This window comes from Lolium rigidum, chromosome 1 (genome assembly GCF_022539505.1).
Source record: "Lolium rigidum isolate FL_2022 chromosome 1, APGP_CSIRO_Lrig_0.1, whole genome shotgun sequence".
Taxonomy (NCBI): domain Eukaryota; kingdom Viridiplantae; phylum Streptophyta; class Magnoliopsida; order Poales; family Poaceae; genus Lolium; species Lolium rigidum.
The window spans coordinates 216,682,424-216,697,778 of record NC_061508.1 but is presented as its reverse complement, the minus strand read 5'-3'; the positions used below and the strand labels follow the sequence as shown (position 1 = coordinate 216,697,778).

The following is a 15,355-nucleotide window of genomic DNA, read 5'->3' as shown; positions in this document are numbered from 1 at the left end:
CTAGGGTTATATGGATAAAATTTTTGGCCTTGGGAGACCCAGATTAACGGCGAAATTTGAAAGAATACAACAAAATTAGGCTAAATTTGTGCATATTAGGCGAGTACGAAGTTTTTTCATCGAATTCTTACATATATATGAATTCGACGTGGATACAATAGATAAAAACGAAAAAACCGGCGTCTACATGCCGAAATGGCGGTGGAACGCCGTGTAGTCGCCGCCGTCATCGTCGGAGCCGTTTTTGTCCTTGGGCGGCGTCTCCGGCGGTGCGGACTGGCGACTGCTCCCCTAGCCCGGGTCCCAATGCAGCGAGGAGAAGGAGGCAGCGGTGACTCCAGTCGTCCTCGCTGTCGTCGAGGACGACGAAGGCACGGCGCTGCGCGGCCCTCTCGAGCGTTGTTGCCGCTCTGCCTTGACATGCTCCCACTCCACCCACGACAAGGCCAGCCCCTGGTCCAGCGACATGGGCGGGGACATCGTTCAACGACCACGCTATGACCGCCTCGAGGAACGGTGGCGGAAGCCGTTGGCCGCCGCCTCCCAGTCGTGCAAGGAACGGCGGCTGAAGTCGTTGGCCGCCGCACCGTCGTTGGGTACCTCTCGGGCATCTGCTCATGCTCTCGAGGGGAGATTTTGGGGAGATTTGGGCAAGGAGGAAGCGAAGCAAGGAGGAAGAAGGGGAAATCTCAGGGGGATAACTAAGCTAGGCGCGAGCGGTCGGGAAGTAGCTGGCCAGTTCTCGCGCCATTACTCCGCGCGTGGAGATTTGCTTAGAAAGTTGCTGCCCCGACCAGTTATGACGCGTGGAAGCTCAGACGATGAGGACGAGTGACGCACTATGGGGGACGCCGGCCAAAAAAACGTCACGGTCGCGTGCCCCAAAGACCGCTTCGGTCCGGACGTGCCCCTAATATTGTCCGGCGTCCCTAGCCCATCCCATGTGTATAGAGGCTCTACTAGGGACGCTGGACACGACTTTTACACTTGATTTTTATTTGGAGGTCGCGTTTGCCTCCTCCAAACGCAAATTTGGTCCGGACGTCTCCAAACGACCAATCCGGCGCTTTTGCCGGACGTCGTTTGGGGATGCGACTGGAGATACTCTAATACTGGCAATATCCATGTTGAAAACACGCATGACCTATCAAACAGATAATGCTAGCACTTTTTTTCCCAATTCACTAGCATTCCAAACCTTGAAGAAATCGAATGTAACAAGGTATGTGGATGAGCAACTGTCATTCCCATATTTCCCTACAATAGCTTCCCCTGCATCGACTGAACTATCGCAGTGATCCTTTAGGTGCGTCGAGTGAGACAGCATGAATTCAGAAGAAAAAAAAACGTTGCTCCAAGGGCTGAGAAACAACATACTACAGTTAACATAGTAAGATAAATCTTGTCAAAACTCATAAATACCGCTTCCATCGGTAACAGCCCAAGTCAGATAGAGACTGAAGCACTTCATGTGACTACCATGTCTTATCCTTGCCACATTCCTTCAAGATGGCAACACAAGCAATGTCCATCCATCGCTAAGATTTCGCGAGAGTTACAGAACTTCTGTCGATTCACATGTAATTCTCTTGGAGTAGACACACAGTGGACTGAAAAGAACTGAAGCAAACACCCATCTTATAGTTCGGAGATATATCCAAACTTTCAACATATGCAGTAATTTTTAAGGTACCAGGTATGTACATGTGCAACTGCCAGTCTCTTGATTTGACTATATCCGTTCATATATTTCCCTATGACAGCTTCTCCTACATAGACTATTACTCTATTACATAGACTGAACGGTCGCAATGATGGTCGACTCAAAATGGTTCAGGATGACATGAGTTCAGAAAACACATTTCTCCAAAGGCAGAGAAACAGCAACGCTACACTAATAGAGTAAGCAAAACCTTTCAAACTCATCCAAAACGGCAAAGTTCATAAAAGGAACCCTTCTATCTGTAACAGCCCAAGCCAAAGAGATTGAAACACTTCAAGTGTCTCATATAACTACCAATCCTACCATGTCTTGCCACATTCCTTCAAAATCATCGCTGCGATTTCAAGAAAGTTCAAAACTGTTGTCGATGCAGATGTAATCACCTTGAAGTAAACACACAAGACAACTGACTGAATAAGAAGTGAAGCAAACACCCATCTCCTGGTCAAGTAAAACTAACTGAATCTTCTCACCATGTGCATGCGTCAATTTTCTCCTGAACATTAGCTGCAAAGAGACCTTGAGTCAGAAATAATCCTCCAAGCTAGGGCATGAGACGACCTTGAGTCATCAGAGAAGCGAGCATGGCCAGGAGGTCCGGTCACCACGCATCATCCGCGGCTGCCCTGGCATTGGCGCGCATGCGGTCGAAGGCCTCGACGGGCACCGAGAGGGGCCCAGCGCGCGCGTGCCACCTGGCGCCGTGCCGGCCGACCTTGGCGGCGACGTCCTCGACGGCCTTGAGGAACTCCTTGGCCTGCGCCGGCGCGAGCACCTCCTTGACGGCGGCCTCCACGGCGCGCCAGCGCAGCTTGTCGGCCCGGCGCGCGGCGCGCGCCATCTTGCAGACCTCCTCGGCGGCCGTGTCGGCGAAGCCGTCCTTGGTGTTCTCGCACGCGAGCTTCATGGCGTACGTGGCCTGGTACTCGGCCACCTCGCCGTCGAGCGCGGCCTCGCGGGCCTGGAGGCGGCGCGCGGCGGCGGAGAGCGCGTCGCGGGCGTGGGAGGGCAGGGAGGGGAAGAGCGCCGGGAGGAGGGTGCGGAGGATGCAGGAGGGGCGGAGGTCGCCGCCGAGCCAGGAGAGCGCGGCGACGGCGAGCGGCGGGTCGTCCGGGCGGGCGATGAGGGCGGGGACGTCGCGCGGGCGGACGGGCGGGCCGGCGGCGAGGCGGGAGTAGCGCAGGCGGAGGCGGGCGAGGTCGGCGGTGAGGTCGACGGCGCCGACGTTGTCGCTGTCGCTGGAGTCCGAGGAGAGGAGGCGGCGGTACGCCTGCGCCGCCGGGTCCACCGCTCCGGGCGCTGGTTGGCAAGAAAGCAAGAAAGAGGCGCAGATTAGCAGCCATGAAACCCTTGTCGGGCAAGAAGGAAGAGGGGAGAAGCAAATTACAGATGGGGGTGAAGCAGGGGAGGCAGGAGAAGATGCCCTTGTCCTTCTTGGCGCTCTTTCCGGTGCCGCCGCCGCTGCCGCTGCCGCGGCGGTACCCGGCGTCGTAGCCATAGTAGTAGTCGTCGGCGTCGTCGCCGGCAAGGGGGCTCAGGAACGGCATCGTGTCACCTGGCCGAGCGCGCGGAGAAGGGTTTGGGAGAGATGGGTCGGTGGATGCGCTCGGGGAGCCAAGTCTTAAAATGCTCGGCCCGAGACCTGTCACCGCTGCTCCTGTCACAGCATGATCTCTCTTTGTGGGTATATCATATATCAACTTAGCTTGGAATGAGATTTATAGGGAGATCTCAAAGTTTAGATCAGGGTCTACTGGCTATGCATGCTGCCCGAAGCAAATATTTCTGGAATCATTTGTTACATCTTTGCAGCATTTCTATGCTCATACACAACAATCTTCAATCAATGGGCTGAGCTAGGCCTGCAGTTCAGGCCAGAGCTAGGCCTGCCGCGGGCCAGACGGGCCCGTGGTGGGTGGTGTCTCGGCCTTCCAGTCGGCTTCTCTGAGGCGGTGGTTGTCGTTGCCTGCTTCGGTGGCAGTGTGGCACCATCCCCTAGGCCCGCTGGCCGGCGTGGTGTCGGGCGGCGTGTGCCTGCTTGCGATGTGCCGGCTTCTGGCCGGTGGCGTGGCTGCGAGGGTCGTCGCCTCTTTCTCAGCCATCGGCCTGCAGCTGTTCGCCGGCCGGGGCTGACAAGTGCCATGGTTCCGCAGTGGCGGCCATGGTGGTGACGCGCTTCCCACGCGGGAAGCCGTCGTGGTTGGGTGTAGAGCCCCTCTGTCTTGCCATCAGTTTCAGAGGACGCTGCTTCCGTCTGTGCTGGTGTGCCCACATGGTGATGCAGATGGCGGCCATGGGTGCGGTCTCCTCTCCGTTGCGAGGTGAGCCGTGGCAGTGGTGGTGGTGGCGTATTCCTGCCGGTTGCTAGGCTCCGGTGTCAGGTTCTTGGTGGGGTTCTTTGGCGCGCTGCGGGTTCTCCATGCGAGAGTAATCTATGGGTGTCTCTGCCTTCGATGCCCTTCGACTTCAGCCGGTGGCACACAGGCGTCGTGGCGTCGTCTCGGCCGCGCGCGACCTTTCGGCCACACCCTCGACACAGATGGTGTCGGTGCGTAGTGTGGTCTCGGATGCGCGCTGCCCTTCGATTACGTCGATGGTGCGGTCTGGTCTTGGGTCTCGGCGGACCAAGGCCGTTCGACTACTCCGGCGAGTCCTTGAGCTGGGTTGTCCCTCCTCCATGTCCTTGGGGCTCTTCCTCGTGATTGATGTGCCTGGGTCGTGATGATATTTCTCATCGGCCAACCGTCCCCAGGTTGAGGGGTGGCCACTTTGTTTTTCTCTCCTTAGTCTTGTGTGTTGGTGGTGTGCGTTTTTTCATTTCTTCTTCTCCCTCGTAACCTCTGTGTACTCTGGTTCATTTGAACCCATCTTGTAGAGGCTGAAAAGCTTCATAGGCAACTTGGCTGAATATATGTTCAGGCTGGCTCACGCCCGCCGTAGTTACAGTCAAAAAAAAATCTTCAATCAATGGCAGTCCAGTAGATCTAATTGAGCAAGCGTATCTTACATGCTATGGTTGCACAAGTTTGCCTCTGATTGATGACACTCATGTCGAAGATACCGTCCTCTTGCTGTTCGGGGTGTGTTACTGGAGGTGGACGGACGGCAGCACCTTCGTTGTTGATCCTCAGATTTGACAGCGGGGATCCTTTGAGTTTGAGCTCGGTGAAGGCTACTCAATATCTACAGCTCAATGCTCGCAAACCTCAGGTGCATAAGCCAGAAAGACCGTTGGGATAGTCAACCGCGGGGCATCAACTGGTATGGAGCACAAAGGAGGCCCTTGGAGATTGCAACTGCAACAAGTTCAAGCCCGAGCTGTCATCGGACAAACGACCGTTGTGTGACTCCAGTTGTTCTCTCTGGTATCTTCTATGCATATCATGGACATCTAGAATATATTATGTGTCGTCAACCACAATTCTTCCTCAGTGCGAGTGAAGGAGGAGGTCCATTCACCGCCGCGCGGGCGCCTCTCCTCCCGCCGGGCGGTAAAAACGGAGGACGACAACAAGAGCAGCAACTTCGACTTCGGCTAGCTCTTCCTCTGACGGCGACGGCTGTGACGGCACCAACGGCCTTGACTTCGGCGCGTTCGGCCGACGTCATTAGATTAGGTTTTACTGTTTTTTAGTTTAAATTTGCTGAACTTTGTAAAAATATTAATAAAACCTGCCGTGTTTTAAATCAGAGATTGTTTTAGTTGCTATTGGAGCACCGGTTTAGGGTAACCCGTGTGGGAGAGCCCTCCTCAAATTGGGGAGCGGGTGCCGGCGCTATGGGGGGTGCCGGCGCTCCCATAGCGTACTGCCCGCGCACTTGCCGACGCCTATTTAGCGGCGCGGGTGAAGATGCTCTAATTAGATTCCCAAGGTTGTATTAGATTTTGTGGCGCGTGAACAATGTTTTTTTTAAAATGGAGATTTCTATTAACCACTCTGCTCAGCTGGCAACAAGCATGGGCGAAAGTAGGAACCCTGCCCGGACATATACTCAGACGGCACAAGAGCATCAGCCATTTTTATCACAAACCGTGAATGGAGGCTTAGCCGGTGGTTAGGATATATGCAATGCAATAGTTGACCAAAGAAACGGTGAAACAACCCTTCCCAAACACGTTGCAATTTTTATCAAAACTGAGAAATACTATTCCATTCAATCTATATTAATTGTCTCTAACGTAGATGTATCTAGAAACATCCACAGTAACAAGGAGTAGTATGAATCAAAGGAAATAGAAGTATCAAGAAACTAAGTACTTGCCCGTATGGTCAAATACTTGCGTTTTGGGATAATTCAGTTTTAGAAAAACTTGGTTGCCAAACTAAGCCTAAAACATAGCAATACCCTTTGGCCGGGCAGCCTCTCGAATTAGATCAGGACCAGCCTTCATTGGGCAGGCCAAGGTTTGATCTGCCGTGATCGCTTTGGATACTTAGGCTGCTCATAGTGGGGAGTAACATAAGGTAGTGTCATGTTTAAGTTACTAGTCTATGTTACTATCTTCATAATGGAAAGTAACTTAGAGATAGTATCATGCAAAGTCTTATTTATTAGTTCGTAGACTCATTTTATCTTGGGGTGTCTTAGTATTGTAGTAACATAGCTAGTTACCACCTCCCTCTCTTTCTTCATTTATTGATATGCCATGTCACCAAAACACCTTGAAATGTGTGATGTTACTATCTAAGTTACTCCCACTATGAGTAGTCTTATGATGGGATCCGGGGAAGAAAATCTTATACGACCCAGGTCGTACTGCCCAGATCGTGGACCATCTCTAGCACGTGACACCTGGCATCTGAATCTCAAAGCAGTTGATCCTCTCTTTTCTCGTTTCTTTCTGCGGGGACTCTCTTTCCTTATTACCAAATCCTAAAACCAAATCGCACGAACAACTATGTATTCCCAATTCTTCTCCTTCCTTTCAAGTTCATTATTCTTCCAGAGATCCATCCCACTGTCGGCCTCAATCACACGCTGCTGTTGTCGCTGGTGCATCGGGCGTTGGCGTTGTGGAGTGTGGCCGGTCCGCGGGCGATGCCGCGAGCGGGGACGTGGAGGAGGGTAATCGGTCCACCGGCGGTGCCGCAAACGGGGACGTCGAGGTCACTGGACGGTCCGTCGGCCCCCGGACACATCACTGGTGGATGTGCAGCCGGGGTGATTGGCCGTGGAAGATTGGGTCGCTGTGGTGTCCAAATCACTGAAGAACAAACAAACAGTACAGGAATATTGGGGAACGAGGAATTGGGGAATCAGCTGCTTTGGGATTCGAACGCCAGGTGTCACACGTTGGAGGTGATCCACCGATCTGGGCAGTACGACCCGGTCGTATAAGATTTCCTTCCGGGATCCGGTGATGCCACTAGGTTGTACTGTAGGATTTTCCTGGACGGCCGGTGAAACTAGTAAACTTCTTCTCCGACCGGGACGGTTTATGAGCGGAGCGACCTCATCAATACCAGCCTCTCCAGACTCCATTGCCATTGGGCAGACGGACCACGGCCGGCATGAGGCTGGCCATAGTGCTAGTATCATAGGTAGTATCATGCATCCTAGGCCCACAAAAATGATGATGTGGCATCTAATTAATAAGGAGAGATAGGATTAGAGTAACATAGTTAGATACTGTATCATAGCGCATGTTACGAGAAAAGTAAATACCAAATAGATCTTGTACATAGATTTACATTGGGATTCTACAAAATAATAAATTTTACAAGTTTATGATACTACACTATAATACCACCCAATATAGAGATAATATCATAGACAAGTATCATATGCATGATACTAGCATATGATACTATGCACTATGACCAGCCTGAGGCGCGGTGATCGCTTTGTCGCACTGGACGACGATCTCCTCCAGCACGTTGCTATCCTTCCTGCCACTGCGTCAGGTACCCACATTGCCGGCACAAAAAAGTGCCGGCAAAGGCACCAAAAGTGCCGGCAAAGATTTTTCAAGGCACAAAAAAAAGTGCTGCGTTTATTCCAGTCGAGGTAGGTCTTTGCCGGCATTTTTAGAAAAGTGCCGTTAATTGTATTTTAAGGCAGTTCCAAAAATGCCGCTAGTTAGTATTGCCGGCACTTTTGAAAGATGCCACGGAATCTTTTTGCTGGCACTTTTCAAAAATACCATAGAATCTTTTTGCCGGCACTTTTCGAAAAATGTCACGAAATCTTTTTACTGGCACTTTTCTAGAGATACCATCTAAACTTTTTGCCGGCACTTTTAAAGGATGCCTACAATTACTTTTTCAGGCTTTTAATTCTAGTGTCGCTGATTATTTTCTTACGCATTTTTAAGGTTGCTATGCTGCCTGCAAACATTCAAGCAATCTACAATCAAGCATACATCACACTCAAGAAGTCAAGCAATGTTTAAAACCTATATTTCCAAGCAATTTAGGTTTGAAACCAACATTTTGAAACATTCAAGGATTCACAATCCAGGCATCTAACTTACACGACCAACAGGGTTCATCTCCACATCATGAACAACATGGTTTGAAACCATTAGATAAAATACACAACAGGGTTCATCTCCACATCATGAACAACAGGGTTCATCTGCCACCGACGAAGAAAGTTGTCATGGAGTTTGGGCTAGAGGAAGCTGCGCCAGCTGCGCCCTGCATCCGACACCGCAACCAGGTTCCCGTCCCCGACACCAAGCCCTCTTCCTCGTCGAGCAGGATGCCAGAGCACCGATGAGCGCGCCCTCCGCCCACCCTCCTGCAGTTCACTGAAAATGTTCCAAGTCCTTCATCCTTTTGATAGTAAATATGAAGATAAAACACCCACGAGATAACTGTGCTTGAATCTGCCTCAATGGAGCGTGCAAGAAGTGAAAGAGCCTACATAATGTATGTTCAGAATTAGAGCTAAGTTGAGTAGCTGAGAACACAATAAATTCAAATCATGTTTGATTGTGTAACTGTAACATGTCCAATATATTTACGATGATAAAATTGGGACTCACGATAAAATTTACCATAAAGGAACTGAAACTAGTTAATTCAAGAATTTCAGACACAGTGCAAAAAATGAGTTTGGAGCAAAATATTGGGACTCATGAGTATTAGCAGCGGGGGTGGAGGTTCTTACTCTGTAGGAGAAGTAGCAGAGAGCCTCAGTGGCAGCTACGACTGATGCAGCAGCACCACCAGCGAAGCGACTGTCGGACCAGCAGCGGCAACATTAATGATTCACCTGCATGAAATTTAGATCAGCATCACAGAAAATTTTCATAAGAGAGACAAGTAGCATCAAAGGAAATGTAGCTACGCTTTGTACCACATCAGAGTTACTTTGTACTTTTGGTAGCCAAATAAATTTCAGGCAAGTCAATAACCTCTGTAAAACTTTAGCAATCTTTCTTAGCCAACAGGAACTTTTATTGGCTCCTTTGGACTACTAATTCCAATAGTTGTATCAACTTTCATATTAGTTTGACTATTGGAAGAATATCATGTTTAGAGTTAACAATTAAACACTAAATGTTTTGGCAAATAGCATATTTGTTTTAGCTTGACATGAAATGAGAGGCATTGCAGAAACAAAAGCCTAAAAAAGATGCATTTACAGAGTCAAAAAATTAACTTAGGTTTCTTCTGCAATACAATATCATCTGAGCTCATATGTACTGTCAAACGTGAAGGTTGCACTAGCAATTCTAGGCGGCAGCAACACCAAGCATCCAAAAAATCCTACACCAATACATGTTATATTGTTGATGAAGTACTACTAAATTATTAGTACTGTCAGTGAAAGGAATAGCAGGCTCATTCATCTAGCTAGTGATGTGAATACTGCATATAGAAGTTCAGTAAGCGCATAGTGCGTCTGATGAAAACCAAGTATTCATTACAGAAAGGCATCAAGAATTCAAAGCAAGGAATGCTAAATAAGTTTCCTTCAGAACAGGTGGACATAATAGGCATACCTTAGCTTTGCCAATTGGCAGAGCAGAACTAGAATCAAGCACTTCACCAGAAAGGATGAGTTCTAGGTTATTTTGACCTTTGAATTTGGGACGGCTGCAGCATTAAAGAACCCCTGGGGAGAGGACATCTCAGAAACAAGATTATGCACCTACAACAGGAGCATGAAAAAAAATCTTACAGCAGTGAAGTGTTGAAAAAAAAACATGTACAACCATAGTGAAGAACGTGACTACCAGATATGATTCAGTTCTTTCTACCCTCAGCAAACTACTTTCTTCCAAAATTAATATAACTTTAATGGACCTTTTAAGCACGTTATGGGATTTTGGATTTTGAAAGAAGGAACTAGTACTTGGAAAAACCTAAGGATACGGAAGATCAGTATCAAACTTTCAACTAGATGAATAAATACACATATCACTATATCAGACCTGGAGATCAAGTTTAAATTCGTTTTCCATAATCTCATCTTCCAGCTACAGTTATCCAAGGCCTGAAATGGAGTAAACGCTTCAGAGTACTTATACTTGAGGGTCAAATGGTGATCGATTTTGGAAGAAATCATCATAGAAGATAGAAAAAAAAGTACAAAAATGGAAAGCATCCGACACCCTAAAATACAAAAGGATGAAAGCCAAAAAGTTAGTAACTACTCTCATTAATAGCATAGACTGGGATTTAGGACACATAGTCCTGAAATGTGCATAGACTGATGTGCATGATTCTTCAGAAATTAAGAGCATCCAAATGTCCATCCAGATCATATACAGTAAAAACTGGTGCACAAAAAAGTGAACAGTCGGCTAACAAAATGTATGTAGTAATGCACTCTCTTGGTAAGTTATAAAACTCGAAACCTATAGCCTATAGGCCAATAAAATTAGTATGCACACAGTGGACATGCTATGTGATTAGCATACAATGATCAAATACACAATACAGACAGTGATCAAATACACAATATAGCTACAGCGAAGGAAACAATTATCTCTTGACACAACTAGCAGACGGAGAATATTTAGTCCATCTGCTCATCTAGTCCCTTCCCAATTCAGCATCTCAATGCCCTACAGCCATGACATCCTGGCCATCCTCCCAGTAGTAATTAACCCATTATGTAGAAGGTACATGACATGTACTGATTACAAAGTCCAAATCATCATAGCTTCTAAACTCTAGAGGTAAAGTATTAACTCAATGAAAATGTAGAGAAGGAAATATGACATGATAAATGTACAGTACATTAGTACCCACCTTTCTACATCTGGACATTGGTTAATAAAAGTAAGATAGAGTAGGATTCCAATCATGGCTTAGTGGCTGACATTTGAGTACGGTGCAAAAGCCTCTTGTGAAAATTTTCTATCCGGTGACAACTCTACACAGAGCTGTTAACTCAAATAATCAAGTCAAACTGCCAGTACATAATTTCCTCTTTGTAACACACGACTCCGTCACCGCAGACAGAGAAGGGAGGAAGGTTTAGCTTACAGTGCTGTAGTTGACACTGGGTTGCGTCCACAAAACCATCCCCCTAGCGTCAAGGTAGAAGACATGAAAACATCAGCAACATAGCACCACAATAAACATCCCAGGTCTAGATGCTCTGAAATTCCGTCGAACACCTTCAGTGCACGTCACTGCAGTGCAGTTCATACGTATCAGAGAATTCCTCAGAAACTCACCGAGTACAAATCGTTAAGAGTTACACCGACGAAGCGACCAGCGAGATGCTGGATTCCACCACGGGAGGCAGCACGTCGACGAGCACGTCGGAGTGGCGGTGCAGAGCGACCGACGCCGACCGCATGAGTAGCTCGCGGTTGATGGTGCTGAGAAGGACCAAGGCGAGGGGTCCAAGATGCGATCGAGGCAGCGCGGTTGATCCGGGGAGTCAAAGTGGAGATCGGCGAGGAGGTGCAGCCGGAGGCGCGGGTGAACAGGCGCCGCGCCGGCAGCCGAACGGTGGGCTAGGGTTTCGTGGGTTTGTGCGGAAGGGGGCAATAGCGAATCGTGGCTGCGGGAAACCAGAAGAGGAGGCCAGAGCAGAGATACGCCAGCGTGCGGCGGCGCCGGAGACGGCCGGCAGCAACCGGAGAGGCAGCGGCGGCAACCGAGCGTGAGAGGCAGCACGTCGAGGATGAGAGAGAAGGGGTCAGGCTGCGGTTGACCCGGTCCGGCTGGACCTTATGGCCTGGTCTACCTTTCTGAGTAAGTAATTCTTTTTAAGGGTCTATTTAGAAAACGAACAAACATTAGTGGCAGTATCAGTTTATGCCGCCGTAACACGCTCTCTAAAAAACGAACAAACGAGATTGCCGGCACTTTCTGAAAAACACCGCAAAAGCTTTGCTGGCACTTTGTAAAATGTCAATAATCTGCATGATTGCCGGCACTTTTTGAAAGATACCGTAAAATCTTGCCGGCACTTATTAAAGTGCCGCTAATATGCAACATTGCAGGCATTTTTTAGAAATTGCCGCTAATTTCGTGGCACTTACCAGAAAAGTGCCGGTAATCACCAACATCAAAGGCATTTCTGAAAAATGCCGGCAAGAAAGTGCCGGGGATAGAGGAACGTGAGGTAGTGTGCCCTCCCGCGACGCGGTGCGCTCGGCCGTGCTCTCCCGTCGCTGGCGCCACCTGTGGAGGTCCACCCCGGCCGTCCGCGTCGCCGGCAACGACGACCGCTTCCGCCTCTTCGTCAACAGCCTGCTGCTCCACCGTGACAGCGCCTCGCCGCTGCGCTCGTTCGAGATCGAGGCCTACTTGACGATAGCCGGGGAGGTCGACAGCGACGATGAGGATTACGGCGAGGAACCGGCCGAGGTCATCGACCCTCACGTCGACCAATGGATCAGGCACGCCGTGTCGTCCTGCCGCACCCGCTCGCTCACTGCCCGCTTCGTAGACGAGGAGACTATGTGGTCGCCTCGGCAGCCGCGGCCTTTCGCCTCCCCTCACCTGACGACGATGCACCTCCACTACGTCAAGCTCAAAGCCGGCCTCCTCGACTTCTCCTGCTGCCCGGCGCTGCTGCACCTCAGCCTCAAGGACAGCCGCCTCTACGCCGGCGCCTTCGTGTCGCCCTCGCTGGAGCGCCTCAGCATCGTCGGCTGCGACATCCGGAAGGCAGATGGGCGTACCAGGATGGCGATCTCCACGCCCAGCCTCCGTTACCTGCACCTGTGCGACGATGTAGCCCAAGGCTTCCCGAGAGCTCCGTGCCTCGAAACCATGCCTTGCCTGACGAACGCCAGCATCAGGCTTACCGGCTACCTTGCCCAAAACCGCGTCCCGGCTTACGACGGCGCTCATCATACCAGGGCCGGTCGCTCTTTGCTTCTGCATGGCTTGTCGGAGGTCACCAGCCTGGAGCTCATGGCTTCACCTTCTTCTGATGGAAGGGTTTGTCAAATGCAACCTTCATTTTTTTTTCTTCACCATTGATTTCAGCAAATTGCACTAGATATGCACCGAGTAGATTGTCACCGTACGTGCGGCTATATATCTTTGTGCAGCTTCTGCAAAAGCTTTCAGCTTCCACCGGCCACCTTCCGGCACAATACCAAATACATGTACGGAGTAGTTAGATTTGGGGTTAGAAAATTATAGTTTGCCACGGTACCTTCAGTTGGTAAATTTAGCATCGTGAATTTTATCAAAACCAAAGTTCTTTCACCTTTAGTTAAAGAACACAAAATGAACAAAATGCAGTACTAAATTCAGGGTAATTGCTAGTTGAGGTTTTCTACATGCTAAGTCGCTAATTGCTGATTTATTTTGCGTGCGGTTTGCATGTTGTACTACTCGAGTTAATATCTTTGAGTCATTGATGTTATTAATCTTCTGCAATATATTCAGGGAATCTTACTAATGGATTTGAAATTGTGCCCTACATTCACCAAGTTAAAGACTTTAATACTTAATGAGTGGTGTGTCTATGCTGAAGTAACTAAGTTGGTGTGCCTTCTACGGCACACACCAAGACTGGAGAGCCTCATTCTCCAACTTCCCTTTAAGGTATTGAGTTCATGTTTTATCATTGATTACTTTGGTTCCCTATGTTTACCATGCAAGTTAATATATATAGTCCCCGAAGAGAAAAATCAAATCCCTAGATACTCCTATGCCTATATGTCATAAACGCATGGAATGTAGTATCATATTTTCATTTGCTGGCGCATATAAAGCTTCAACCATTGCTTTCGAGTAAATTACTAAAAATTACCACATTTTGGGTTAGGTTCATCTTTTGCTATTTTTTGCACAAATCTACCACTTTTGAGGCAGAGCATTACAAATCACACTGATTTTCATCGAACTGCATTTTAACATAGTTGCTGACAAGTGGAACCTATTTAATAGAGCTGACTGATCAACACGACCTGCCACGTCGACGTGCTTGACTTTTCCACGTCGACGTGCTTGACCTATTTAATAGAGCTGACTTGCTTTCATATTATGCAGAACTGCTTTCATATTATGCAGAACTGTCCTACGGTCGACGTGAAAACTGAAGGAAGTCATAATGGATCAGAACACCCATTTCTTACGTTGGAGCACCTTTTTTTTTTTTTTGAAGTAAGATCACTTATATATTTAGCAGCAGGCCGTCTCATTAAAAACCTTCCAGTCCCCTCAGGTACCCTGGTAAGGAAAAGAGTGCGTAAAAAACCTGCTGCTACGAGAATTACAGAGTGTTCTTACAATCAATTGCAATCAACTCCCTTATACAATCCGGGGTTGAGTTGCAAGAGGAACCGTTGAGACCCGATTTTCCTACCTGGGCTAGTACATGCGCCGGACTATTACACAAACGATCAGCTTTAGCCAATACAATGTCACTATAAATATTCAGAAGCTCCCGCCCTTCTAGGATGAGAGGCCAGCTTGCTGATTTTTCGGGTTCCGTAGATGACAAAGCTTGTATGGCTCTAAGGCAGTCAGATTCCAGGATCGCAGGCCACTGACGGAGCTCAATCAAAAGACGAAGACCCTCCAGACATGCCATAATCTCTGCCTCCTCAGCACTGCCACACACAGAAATAAACTTCCACTCAGCGACAAGAACCTGACCCCGCTGATCACGGGCAAGAACTCCGATCCCACCATGCTTCGTCGCCGCGTCCCAGCCTGCATCGACATTTACTTTAATCACCCCTTCTGCCGGTGGAGCCCAAGCGGGTGCATCGAGCCCAGACTCTTTACTTCCAGAAGTTACTGCTGCAAAAGAGATGTGATAATTAATTAAGAATTGCACCGATGCCGACACTGAGGCTTTCCCATCTCCGTGAATAATGTTATTGCGATGGTGCCAAGTCCTCCACAGTAGGTAAATGATCTTTGGTTGCGCGTCTTTTTTTGCATTGCCGAGGAGCTGGAAGAACCACTCCGTACCATCCCTTGCAAAAGCCTCCTCAGGGGGCATATCCCAGTGGCCACGGATCTCCTCCCTTAAGGCCCTCGCCACGGTACATCGCACCAACGCATGATGAGCATCCTCACCCTCACGTCCACAGATGGTACAAATAGGATCAACGGAGGTAATTCTTTTATGTAAATTCTCCAAGACTCCCAGCGAATCTGTTGCAGCGCGCCAAGCAAAAACACGCATCTTCTGGGGTACCCGCGCCTTCCAAACTAAGTCCCATACTTTCCGCTCGCCCGAAGGGGC

General features: G+C 48.9%; 1 protein-coding gene and 1 long non-coding RNA gene across 7 annotated transcripts; both read right to left on the bottom strand.

The window, feature by feature from the left end:
• Nucleotides 1–1,728: 1,728 nt before the first annotated feature.
• LOC124683151 lies at nucleotides 1,729–3,270 on the bottom strand. The gene is made up of 2 exons (XM_047217721.1): nucleotides 3,111–3,270; nucleotides 1,729–3,022 (listed from the first exon to the last, which is right to left on the bottom strand). The coding sequence occupies exons 1-2, from the start codon at nucleotides 3,268–3,270 to the stop codon at nucleotides 2,325–2,327; spliced, it is 858 nt and encodes a 285-aa protein (XP_047073677.1). The 3' UTR covers nucleotides 1,729–2,324.
• Nucleotides 3,271–8,102: 4,832 nt separating this feature from the next.
• On the bottom strand, nucleotides 8,103–11,777 carry LOC124689900. Of its 6 annotated transcripts, none has more exons than XR_006998743.1 (5): nucleotides 11,364–11,777; nucleotides 10,110–11,212; nucleotides 9,678–9,826; nucleotides 8,840–8,944; nucleotides 8,103–8,589 (listed from the first exon to the last, which is right to left on the bottom strand). It is a non-coding gene; the product is annotated as an uncharacterized LOC124689900 (long non-coding RNA). The 6 variants fall into 6 exon arrangements; XR_006998745.1 differs by having other exon boundaries at nucleotides 8,103–8,944; nucleotides 10,110–10,171; nucleotides 10,933–11,212; XR_006998747.1 differs by having other exon boundaries at nucleotides 8,103–8,944; nucleotides 10,110–11,066; nucleotides 11,170–11,212.
• Between the last annotated feature and the right edge of the window lie 3,578 nt (nucleotides 11,778–15,355).

What these genes read in the sequence shown, in the direction of transcription:
- LOC124683151 (XM_047217721.1), bottom strand. Translation starts at nt 3,270, where the DNA reads ATGCCGTTCCTGAGCCCCCTTGCCGGCGACGACGCCGACGACTACTAC. An exon ending in CCCCTGCTTCACCCCCATCT is followed by an intron (nt 3,023 to 3,110) that starts GTAATTTGCTTC and finishes CTTGCCAACCAG; the next exon opens with CGCCCGGAGCGGTGGACCCG.